Here is a 12,734-nt window from a genome sequence, read left to right as displayed (position 1 = left end):
GTGGAGTGGTGCGGTTGCAGGAGAAGAGCTTCAGAAGGTGGAGGAATTCAGGTACCTGGGTTCAACAGTGCAAAGTAATGGAGAGTGTGTTAGAAGTGAAGAAAAGAGTGCAGGCAGGGTGGAGTGGGTGGAGAAGAGTGACAGGAGTGATTTGTGATAGTAGGGTATCTGCAAAATTGAAAGGAAAGTTTATAGGACTGTGGTGAGACCTGCGATGTTGTATGGTTTAGAGACAGTGGCATTGAGTAAAAGACAGGAGGTGGAGCTGGAGGTAGCAGAGCTAAAGATGTTGAGGTTTTCGTTGGGAGTGACGAGGATGGATAAGATTAGAAATGAGTTTATTAGAGGGACAGCGCATGTAGGATGTTTTGGTGACAAGGTGAGGAGGCGAGATTGAGATGGTTTGGACATGTGCAGAGGAGGGACATGAATTATATTGGTAGAAGAATGCTGAGGATGGAGCCACCAGGTAGGAGGAAAAGAGGAAGGCCAAAAAGGAGGTTCATGGATGTGGTGAGGGAAGACATGCAGGTAGTTGGTGTAAAAGAGGCAGATGTAGAGGACAGGGTGGTATGGAGACGGATGATCCGCTGTGGCGACCCCTAATGGGAGCAGCCGAAAGAAGAAGAAGAAGAAGGTGAATTAATGCAAATAATTAATGTGGCCGTTGCAATGATACGCAGAAGACGAACAAATTCCACTGGGGTTCTTTATTCCAATTAACAATATATATCCTGCTTGTTAATTTTATGTGGAAGAAGATAAATAAGGAGCTAAATAAAACAAAATTACAGGACAAATATTTTTAAACACAAAAATTAAATATCATAAAATTAAAATAAAGTACTGCCTGATGTACAGAATCTGTCTTTTTGGTGTGCAATATATAAAACAATAAACCCAAAATTTTATCCAGTAAACAAAAATACGGCAGTGGCAATTCTAAAAAAAAAAAGAAACAAATGACTCGAAATTAAATCATTGACCAAACTAAGGAAAAGTAAATTACTCCTCTAGAATCCAATGGCATGGTTTACTTACTTTCCAAACTTAGCCTTCAGTGCTATTTATGCTCCGATAGGCCGAACACACCAACAGAACTCGTATGGCTTGCACGTGCTACATAAAACAACACATTTCCTGAACTCTTAGAATTCAGAGAACTTTCTTAGAAATATACATCACATATTTAATGAATTTTTAAACTAATAAACATCTGAAACACTGACCTGATGCGTTAGCTCACGCTATGCTAACCGTCACACCTCGAAATTTGTGCATCTGCAGAAATTACTGCAGACATACATCACCCTAATAAAACAACACAGCTAAGACATTTGTGATCCTTTTTTAAATTTACTTTAAAATGGATGATACTGGATCCTTTACCTAGTAAACAGTACAAGTGAGGCCTATATCCCTTCCTGATTTCCACTCTCAGGTGCACCGTGCCACACGCACACGCGATGATGTCACCAAGCATCTCTTAAAGAGCCCCTATGTTTATTCTCACAGGGCAGGCATAATCTGTAGCATAAAGAAATAAATGCACCTTAAACTACCACCCGGTTACATTAATAACAAATAAAAAAAACTTGAGTGTAATATTATCTATCTATCTATCTATCTATCTATCTATCTATCTATCTATCTATCTATCTATCTATCTATCTATCTATCTATCTATCTATCTATCTATCTATCTATCTATCTATCCACATAGAAGTTATTCACACCATGTCTACTAAACATTAAGTAAAAAACAGGAAGTGATTGGTGCTTAAACAAACAAAAAAACAAAAAAGTATAAATAAATGTACTTTACATAACAATTAAAAATTAGCCTGTAAGAGGAAGAGAAAGAAAATATTCTGATGTCATTTCCTTAACAGGATGTATTAAAGCAGTCTGTGGTCCTCAACTCTTACTACTTCCTTTGGCACTTCGAGCCAGTATGATCAGTGTTATAATAAGTCTGAGTTTTCTGCTTTACCAGACTCCAGGTAGTTATACATAATTGTGAAAATTAAACAATTAAACAATTTAATTTGTGTTTGTAATTATTTAAATAAATGTTTTGTCTTTTAGTTTTAGCAGGAGAGAATGTAGTCACCCAAATCCCCAGTGTCTCCTGGCATCTGAAAGGAGAATCTGCTGAAATAAAATGCAGTCATAATAAAGATGTTGGCTATAATCAGATGTACTGGTACATACAGCGACAAGGAGAGAGTATGGAGCTCATCGTGTACACAACAGCCAGTAGTAAAGAGTTTGGCTCTGTTGATAAAAATAAATTTTCGACTGTTAAAGAAATTGCCCAAAATGGATCTTTAACTGTGAAGAATCTGGATACAGGGGACAGCGCTGTATATTTCTGTGCAGTTGGAAAGCACAGTGTTACAGAGCTACTGCACTGCTGAACAAAAACACCTGCAGTGATGTTGCAGCAGTAACAACACACATTGTTGTAACATCTAATAAATAAATATAACAAGCTCTCACACACACTTCATTTCAGATGATTGACTGTTTAATAAAAGTTAACAGAATATTGATTTAATTTGAATATAGACCATTTTTAACTTCTGCCAATTTTATTTAAACTACTATTATGGCAGAAGAAAATATAAATAATATATTCATTTAAATAATGCTGAGAAACAACAATAATAATAATCTACAACTCACATGATACCCGAGATCAAGAGAGAACCCACTGGTACATTTTGCTTAATATGTTAGTGTACAATTTTTGTTTTACTTGAGGCAAATTTTGCCCAATTCAGAGTGTTTAAAATGTTCTTTTAAATAAAAGTTGTATCAACTGATTGGTTATCCATCGAATTGATATAATATTGATCTAATTCCTATAAAAACAGTTCGTTTCTATTATGTTTTAATGAAACTATTCATGCTGACATTTCTATACATGCCCCACTCTTTCATTTACAGTGGAACCGGGTTATCTCGACCTCGGTTATCTCGACAACCCTATTAAGTCGACGTTTTTGAAGTGGAACCGCCAAATTCTCGCTTTTTCTAAGCATTTTTTATCGGTTATGTCGACTTTTTTTATGTCGCCGAACCCTAATATCTCGAGCACAAGGGGGGAAAAATTTGCCATTTAACGTCGGTTATCTCAGTGCAGCCGCAGAAGAACTCGTGGAAGTGGCGGAAAAATCAAGTCTTACAGCTGCTACAGGTGTTGTATTGTATACTGGTGAATCTCTGCTGTTAGTTAGTGCACATATGCCTTTTGTTGTTAAATGTTATGCGATAAACGGGAGGAGAAAGCGAACGTGGGATAAGCAAAAGCATAGACTGAACACCGGCAGGATCGGGGGGAATCCACGGTGCGCTTTGGGAAGAAAAGAGCAGCCGTTGAGAGAGTGCCGGTGGGAAGGCACGTACCGGGATACGCATGCGCGATAACAACGACCGCCGTGAACCAACATATACCAACAATAACGGACAGTGAGAGTGTGGAAGTTTAAATAGGAGCTGGTGATGATGATAAACGAGCACCATATTTGTGCGATTGAAGCCGGGAGCTTCAGAGAAAGGGCCGAGAAAGCACCTGACACGCCGAAGGGGGCCGAAGTGGGCGTGGCAGGTGGATTCCTGACAGTTAAACATGTACTCTTTTTTTTTCATAGCATGCCCTTATCAAACAAATCGCGGCAACGCTGTTGTGTAAAAAAACCCTTTAAAAACATGTGCATGCACATTCTCATTTATTAACGCACATCATGTACATGAAGAAATTTCAAGCACGTTAATATTTTGCCGCCATTTTGATTTTCGTTTATCTCCATCATCGGTTATCTCAATGCTTTTTGGCGACCCCCTAGGACATCGACATAACCGGGTTCCACTGTATTTCTATTTTTTTATGCAGTTCTTCTTGTTCTCATATGAGGGCGTTTTGGACCAGTGTTACTTAACTGTGACAGTCGAGGGGCAGTTTCAGTCTTAGAAAAGGCATCAAGATGATTATTGTTCTTGTTTCATTCATCTGCTATATTGGTATTCCTACACTTTACATATTTAAGTTTACATGATCACATTTGGGTGAGTTCAAATGAAAAATATTTTCTGAATGAATTCCAAATTTGATTTTTATACAGGAAGGTCTCCTGCAGCTAACAATGTTTATCAGAATCCCACTGATTTATTCAAGAATACAAAGGAATCTGCAAACATTTCCTGTTCGCACTCTATAGCTAACCATCAGGTTATGCTGTGGTACAAACGATCTGATTCAAAAATTATTTTGTACCAGTTGCTATTGGGTTTCTAAAAATTTAAAATTTAAAATTTTAATTTATTTATTTTTTTATTTTTTTATTTATTTTTTATTTTTTCTCTGTACTGTTTGTTGCTGTGTGTTTGGGATTGTATGGATTCTGCTGGCTGTGAAACCAATTGCCCCTCGGGGATAATAAAGTTGACCTAACCTACCTAGCCTAACCTAACCTACTACTACTACTACTACTACTACTACTACTACTAGTACTACTACTACTACTGCTACTACTACTAATAATATTAATTATATTAATAATAATAATTAATATTATTATTATTAATATTATTATTATTAGTAGTAGTAGTAGTAGTAGTAGTAGTAGCAGTAGTAGTAGTAGTAGTAGTAGTAGTAGTAGTAGTAGTAGCAGTAGTAGTAGTATACTACGTGAACTTTTTATGCATAATCATTGCAGCTGTCTTAAATTCTTCCTATTTGACCATTTACTGTATTTTACAGCAAAGTCACATTGTTCTCTTTTTAAAAAATGGGATTTTGGACAGCAACTGTAACTAATGTTTCTAGAATGTGTTACTTTTACTGCATCAGTCATACCATAGTAGAGCATACAATTTATCCTACAGGTTACAGAAAATTCTAAGTACATATCTCCTCAGAGAAACCTTTGTGATAAACATCACATTTTAACCTGTTTGTATAGAGCATCTGCCATTACAAGTCCCTGTGTTTGCTCTTACTATAGTAATAATAATAATAATATTATCTATTGTCTATTGTTTTAATGGATTGTTGTAACCATTAAGCTACATTTGTAAAAGGTATATTACCATTTTTTAATAATTGTATTTATTTAATTTATGCACATATTTGACATAACACACTGACATATTTGTTACATTTGAAAAACTAAAGCCAGGGCAGTATATTTTTTTCATTTTGGCCTAATTTCTTAACTTCTCAACAGAAATGCTGTTCCTATTTCCCTCATGTGTGGGCGCTGTAGTGTGGAGGAAACCTGATCATGTTTCAATATCAGCTCATTTCAAAACAGACATTCAGATGCTCAACATGATCCAAGCTGCCAGTATTATATGGGCTTTAATGTTATGTTGCAGAGGTTTATATTTATATAATTATATATTTTATATTTACAATCATTTATAATAATGTGTCACTGTTAAATTAGTTTATTTGAAAATCAATGGCAATCAATATTCTCTCTCATTGCAGGGTTTTCTCAGAGTGATCGTGTTTTCCAGAATCCTCCTCATCTCTATGGAAGCCAAAAACAATCTGTTAAAATCCATTGTGAGCACAGTGTACCAAATTATAATCAGGTCAACTGGTACAGACAAACTCAAGACCATGGACTGGCCTTTATTGGATATCAATTAGAATCATCAACATCAAAAATTGAAACTGATTTTAATGATAAGGTTGAGATAGCTGGAGATGGAAACAAAAATGTCACTTTGACCATCAAAAGTCTTTTATCTGATGATAGTGTGCTGTACTTCTGTGCTGCATATTACACAGTGCTTCATATTTGCTTTATTCAGTACAAAAACCTCTGTGTAAATATTCTCTATACCTCACAAACACCTGCTACTGTAGCCCGGGAGTGACACATTGACAAAGTTTTTAATAGAAAAACCACACTTACATAATTAGAAGTGGTTCTCAGGGTAGTTAAACCATGAACAGCTCTTAAGTTCAAACATACCATCAATGATGAAGTGACCTACTTTACTGAATCCAAACAGAAGTTCTCAAGCTAATAATCACAAGTGCAGAACGTAAAGATGATGAGCTACTATGCATCTAGCTCACTTATGTACCAGCATTCAAGCACAAAGCCAAGATCAGTCATCTGTACAATTGATACTGTAATAAAAGTGAAAAACTGTGAAATAAAAGTAAAATCAGTAATGGTTTGAGGGGATATTAGATGGGAGAGCTTAAATCTCAAAGTTATCAAGAGCTTAAAATTTAGACAATCAGGATAGAGCAATTCATCTTTAATTAATTTTTCAGAACAGCCTATGGGTTTTTTATTCAATTAGAAACATATCCTCATTCTAGTATGAAAATACAATCATGTTAGGGGGTTAATATAATGAATTAAAAAAAAAAAATTTTTTTAAAGCAGTTAAGACTAAAACTCATAGCACTGAAAAAATAAGTGCAGCTATTCATCTGGTCTTTGGGTGGTGCTGCTGTTTTATTTATTTACTACAGTGGGTGGAAGAAGTAAGATGTCATTTCTCAAAACTAACAATGATTTTTTTTTTACGGACTTTTGGGTGGTGCTGCTGTTTTATTTGTTTAATATAGTGGGTAAAAGATTTCAGATCATTTCTGAAACCAAACAATGAACTCCTCCTGACTTAAAAAACACTAACAATTAAAAAGAAAGAAAGGAAAAAATATGAAAGAAGGTTGCCTTATAGTAATTGTTTGTAATTTGCTCATTAAAAAACATTAAACTATTATACAGAGCTCATTGTTTCTGTAATTGGGTTCATATCAACATACACACAACAATAATTGAAAAACGTAGGGCTTAATTACAAAGAAAAGCTTTAATTAAGTAATCAGCTGGTCCCAGGAAGACCTTTGACATCATTTCCTCCAGCTGATCCTCATCAGGATGTAGATATAGGAGTCTGTGTTTCTCATTGCCTACTACTTCTCTTGGCACTGTAAACCATTATGATCAGACTCATAATTAGTCTGAATTTCCTGCTTTACTGGACTCCAGGTACTATATACATAGTTTGGACACTTTTAAACAATTATAAATTATTGTGTAATGAAGTAATTGTTTTAAATAATCTGTTTTTTAGTTTTAACTGAAGACAATGTAGTCACCCAAATCCCCAGTGTCTCCTGGCATCTGAAAGGAGAATCTGCTGAAATAAAGTGCAGTCATAATAAAGATTTTAATTATAATCAGATGTACTGGTACATACAGCGACAAGGAGAGAGTATGGAGCTCATCGTGTACACAACAGCCAGTAGTAAAGAGTTTGGCTCTGTTGATAAAAATAAATTTTCGACTGTTAAAGAAATTGCCCAAAATGGATAATTAACTGTGAAGAATCTGGATACAGGGGACAGCGCTGTATATTTCTGTGCAGTAAAAGAACACAGTGTTACAGAGCTACTGTACTGCTGAACAAAAACACCTGCAGTGATGCTGCTGCAGTAACAACACGCAAAAGAAGTGCATATTTAATAAATAATTATTATAACCCCTTTTGTTCAAACCTAAGCAGTGGAGCTCAACACATGTCTCACACAAGATCATAATTTCAGATGACATTTTCAATTCAATTTTATTTATTTATTTTCTGAAAAATTATAATTTTACACAATAATATGTGGATCTACTTTAAGCATATCTACAGTGTATCCTGTGGTATAGCAAACATTTTGTGAAATCAATCATGTAACATTTAAACCCCAGCAGTTCACACAATAGGATATTTATGTAATTGGTGAATTAATGCAAATAATTAATAACAAATAAAAAAAACTTGAGTGTAATATTATCTATCTATCTATCTATCTATCTATCTATCTATCTATCTATCTATCTATCTATCTATCTATCTATCTATCTATCTATCTATCTACATAGAAGTTATTCACACCATGTCTACTAAACATTAAGTAAAAAACAGGAAGCAATTGGTGCTTAAACAAACAAACAAACAAAAAAGTATAAATAAATGTACTTTACATAACAATGAAAAGTTAGCATGTGAGAGGAAGAGAAAGAAAATATTCTGATGTCATTTCCTTAACAGGATGTATTAAAGCAGTCTGTGGTCTTCAACTCTTACTACTTCCTTTGGCACTTCGAGCCAGTATGATCAGTGTTATAATAAGTCTGAGTTTTCTGCTTTACCAGACTCCAGGTAGTTATACATAATTGTGAAAATTAAACAATTAAACAATTTAATTTGTGTTTGTAATTATTTAAATAAATGTTTTGTCTTTTAGTTTTAGCAGGAGAGAATGTAGTCACCCAAATCCCCAGTGTCTCCTGGCATCTGAAAGGAGAATCTGCTGAAATAAAGTGCAGTCATAATAAAGGTGTTGACTATAATCAGATGTACTGGTACATACAGCGACAAGGAGAGAGTATGGAGCTCATCGTGTACACAACAGCCAGTAGTAAAGAGTTTGGCTCTGTTGATAAAAATAAATTTTTGACTGTTAAAGAAATTGCCCAAAATGGATCTTTAACTGTGAAGAATCTGGATACAGGGGACAGCGCTGTATATTTCTGTGCAGTTGGAAAGCACAGTGTTACAGAGCTACTGCACTGCTGAACAAAAACACCTGCAGTGATGTTGCAGCAGTAACAACACACATTGTTGTAACATCTAATAAATAAATATAACAAGCTCTCACACACACTTCATTTCAGATGATTGACTGTTTAATAAAAGTTAACAGAATATTGATTTAATTTGAATATAGACCATTTTTAACTTCTGCCAATTTTATTTAAACTACTATTATGGCAGAAGAAAATATCAATAATATATTCATTTAAATAATGCTGAGAAACAACAATAATAATAATCTACAACTCACATGATACCCGAGATCAAGAGAGAACCCACTGGTACATTTTGCCTAATATGTTAGTGTACCCAATTCAGTGTGTTTCAAGAGTCAAGAGTGTTTAAAATTTTCTTTTAAATAAAAGTTGTATCAACTGATTGGTTATCCATCGAATTGATATAATATTGATCTAATTACTATAAAAACAGTTCGTTTCTATTATGTTTTAATGAAACTATTCATGCTGACATTTCTATACATGCCCCACTCTTTCATTTACAGTGGAACCGGGTTATCTCAACCTCGGTTATCTCGACAACCCTATTAAGTCGACGTTTTTGAAGTGGAACCGCCAAATTCTCGCTTTTTCTAAGCATTTTTTATCGGTTATGTCGGTTATCGGATATTTTTTTATGTCGCCGACCCCTAATATCTCGAGCACAAGGTGGAAAAATTAGAAATTTAACGTCGGTTATCTCGCTGCAGCCGCAGAAGAACTCGTGGAAGTGGAGGAAAAATCAAGTCTTACAGCTGCTACAGGTGTTGTATTGTATACTGGTGAATCTCTGCTGTTAGTTAGTGCACATATGCCTTTTGTTGTTAAATGTTATGTGATAAACGGGAGGAGAAAGCGAACGTGGGATAAGCAAAAGCATAGAATGAACACCGGCAGGATCGGGGGGAATCCGCGGTGCGCTTTGGGAAGAAAAGCGCAGCTGTTGAGAGAGTGCCGGTGGAAGACACGTACCGGGATATGCATGCGCGATAACAACGACCGCCGTAAACCAACATATACCAACAATAACGGACGATGAGAGTGTGGAAGTTTAAATAGGAGCTGCTGATGATGATAAACGAGCATCATATTTGCGCGATTGAAGCCGGGAGCTTCAGAGAAAGCGGCCGAGAAAGCACCTGACACGCCGAAGGGGGCGTGGCAGGTGGATTCCTGACAGATAAACATGTACTGTATGTATTTTTATAGCATGCCTTCATCAAACAAATCGCGGCAACGCTGTTGTGTAAAAAAAACCTTCAAAAACACGTGCATGCACATTCTCATTTATTAACGCACATCATGTACATAAAGAAATTTCAAGCACGTTAATATATTGCCGCCATTTTGATTTTCGTTTATCTCGATCATCGGTTATCTCGATGCTTTTTGGCGACCCCCTAGGACATCGACATAACCGGGTTAGCTATAGAGTGAGAACAGGAAATGTTTGCAGATTCCTTTGTATTCTTGAATAAATCAGTGGGATTCTGATAAACATTGTTAGCTGCAGAAGACCTTCCTGTATAAAAATCAAATTTGGAATTCATTCAGAAAATATTTTTCATTTGAACTCACCCAAATGTGACCATGTAAAATGAAATATGTAAAGTGTAGGAATACCAATGTAGCAGATGAATGAAACAAGAACAATAATCATCTTGATGCCTTTTCTAAAACTGAAACTGCCCCTCGACTGTCACAGTTAAGTAACACTGGTCCAAAACGCCCTCATATGAGAACAAGAAGAACTGCATAAAAAAATAGAAATACAATGGAACCATCAGGTTATGCTTTGGTACAAACGATCTGATTCAAAAATTATTTTGTACCAGTTGCTATTGGGTTTCTAAAAATTAAAAATTTTTAATTTTCATTTATTTATTTATTTATTTATTTATTTATTTATTTATTTATTTTTCTCTCTGTACTGTTTGTTGCTGTGTGTTTGGGATTGTATGGATTCTGCTGGCTGTGAAACCAATTGCCCCTCGTGGATAATAAAGTTGACCTAACCTAACCTAACCTAACCTACTACTACTACTACTAATACTACTACTACTACTACTTCTACTTCTACTAGTACTACTACTACTACTACTATTAATAATAATAATAATAATTATTATTATTATTATTAATATTATTATTATTATTATTATTAGTAGTAGTAGTAGTAGTAGTATACTACGTGAACTTTTTATGCATAATCATTGCAGCTGTCTTAAATTCTTCCTATTTGACCATTTACTCTATTTTACAGCAAAGTCACATTGTTCTCTTTTTAAAAAATGGGATTTTGAACAGCAACTGTAACGTCTCTAGGTTACGACTGTAACCCTAGTTCCCCGAGGGAACGAGACGCTGCGTCGAAACGCTATGGGAACGCCCCCTGCGTGACCGCGCTCTGAACCACGTGTGTAATCTGACCAATAGGCGTTTGGAACGTGACGTCATCAGCGGGCGACGTCGCGTAAACAGGAAGCTACAAATGGCTGCGAGATGGACCAGACGCTAGCTCCTGCGAGAGAAGGTAAGCGCCGCAGGGATGCAGGAAGTGTGGCACGTAGACGCAGCGCCTCGTTCCCTCGGGGAACTAGGTTACGGTCGTAACCCAGAGACGCCCCTTCAGGAACTCGAGCTGCGTCGAACGCTATGGGAACGAGTGTCCAATCACGCCACACTGACCAGACCCTGCCTAGAGAGTGAGGGCCTCGGCACCAGCACACAAAACAGAGGAGCCCGGGGTGGCTCTGAGGTCAAGGTCGAGAACCTGACGAAGGTCAGCGGGTGGACCAACCCGCGCGTCACAGATGTCCTGGAGTGGGACTCCAGCGGACCAGGCCGTGAGGCCGCCACACCGGTGGAGTGAGCTCGAACCCCAAGCGGTGCGGGAGGCCAGAGGACTCGTGGGCCGACACAATCGCATCCACAACCCATCTGCTCAATGTCTGCTTATTGGCCGGGAAACCTTTCCTATTAGGGCCATAGCAGACAAGCAGCTGCTCCGACTTCCTCCAAGGACTCGTCCTGCGGAGGTAAGTATCCAGTGCTCGCACCGGACACAGTCGGTGCTGTCGCCCTGGTCGGGGCAGTAAACGGAGGAGGGCAGAATGCCTGCAACACGACAGGGCGTGAGGGAGCCGTAGGCACCTTAGGCACGTACCCAGGTTTCGGGTAGAGAAACACCTTGGCCATGCCAGGGGCAAACTCCAGGCAAGACAGGGCCATGGACAGAGCCTGCAGATCCCCAATCCTCTTCAGGGAGGAAATTGCCAACAGAAAGGTGGTCTTAACCGACAGAAACCTAAGGGCCACATCGGCTAACGGCTCGAAGGGGGGCTCAGAAAGAGCCGCCAGCACAACAGCCAGATCCCAGACAGGCACTCTGGGTCGCGTCCCGGGCCGCAGCCTCCGGGTGCCACGGAGGAAACGTGTTACCAGCGGGTGTCTACCCAGCGACTGCCCTGCAGGCGGGGAGCCATATGCCGCGATGGCCGACACGTAAACCTTCAGGGTCGAGGGGGTTAACCCTGCTGAAAACTGTTCCTGTAGGAACCCCAGAACGGACCCAACCGGGCAGTTAACAGGATCCAGGCCACGGTGCTCGCACCAAGACGTGAACAGTCGCCAGCGTGTGGCGTACGACCTCCTCGTGGAGGGAGCTCTGGAGTGGAGAAGGGTCTCTACCACTGGTGGAGAGACCGGCTGCCACGAACCGCGCCCCCTCAGGGGCCACAGCCACAGCCTCCACAACTCTGGGCAGGGGTGAACCAGGGTCCCACCCACCTGAGAGAGAAGATCCCTCCTGGGTGGAATCTCGAGTAGGGGCACCAGATCCGCAAACCACGGCTTGCTCGGCCATCGAGGCGCCACCAGGAGGAGACGCACTCTCTCCTGGCGAACCCTTTCCAGAACTCCTGGGAGCAGAGCGATCGGGGGGAAGGCGTACAGACGTAGCCTCGGCCACGACTGCACCATGGCATCCAGCCCTAACGGGGTGGAGACGCCATTCCCCAGGCCTCGGCCCCTGCCTCGACAGGGCGTCTGCTCTGACATTCAACCGACCCGGGATGTAAATGGCTCTCAGGGACAGGAACCTGTCCTGAGACC

General features: G+C 38.8%; 1 long non-coding RNA gene and 2 gene segments (V, D, J or C); 2 read left to right on the top strand and 1 right to left on the bottom strand.

Annotated features, from left to right (window-relative positions):
- Positions 1 to 643: 643 nt before the first annotated feature.
- LOC124389546 lies at positions 644 to 1,525 on the bottom strand. Of its 2 annotated transcripts, XR_006926595.1 has the most exons (4): positions 1,390 to 1,525; positions 1,230 to 1,311; positions 1,042 to 1,119; positions 644 to 942 (listed from the first exon to the last, which is right to left on the bottom strand). It is a non-coding gene; the product is annotated as an uncharacterized LOC124389546 (long non-coding RNA). The 2 variants fall into 2 exon arrangements; XR_006926594.1 differs by having other exon boundaries at positions 1,230 to 1,498.
- Positions 1,526 to 1,936: 411 nt separating this feature from the next.
- On the top strand, positions 1,937 to 2,551 carry LOC124389542. The segment is given in 2 exon segments: positions 1,937 to 2,003; positions 2,089 to 2,551. Coding segments are annotated over 2 exon segments (381 nt in total).
- Positions 2,552 to 6,782: 4,231 nt separating this feature from the next.
- On the top strand, positions 6,783 to 8,738 carry LOC124389540. The segment is given in 3 exon segments: positions 6,783 to 7,028; positions 8,080 to 8,190; positions 8,276 to 8,738. Coding segments are annotated over 3 exon segments (492 nt in total).
- The last annotated feature ends 3,996 nt before the right edge of the window (positions 8,739 to 12,734 follow it).

The sequence above is a fragment of the Silurus meridionalis genome, chromosome 8 (genome assembly GCF_014805685.1).
Source record: "Silurus meridionalis isolate SWU-2019-XX chromosome 8, ASM1480568v1, whole genome shotgun sequence".
NCBI classification, from domain to species: domain Eukaryota; kingdom Metazoa; phylum Chordata; class Actinopteri; order Siluriformes; family Siluridae; genus Silurus; species Silurus meridionalis.
The sequence above is the reverse complement of the archived record's forward strand: the minus strand, read 5'-3'. Positions and strand labels throughout refer to the sequence as shown.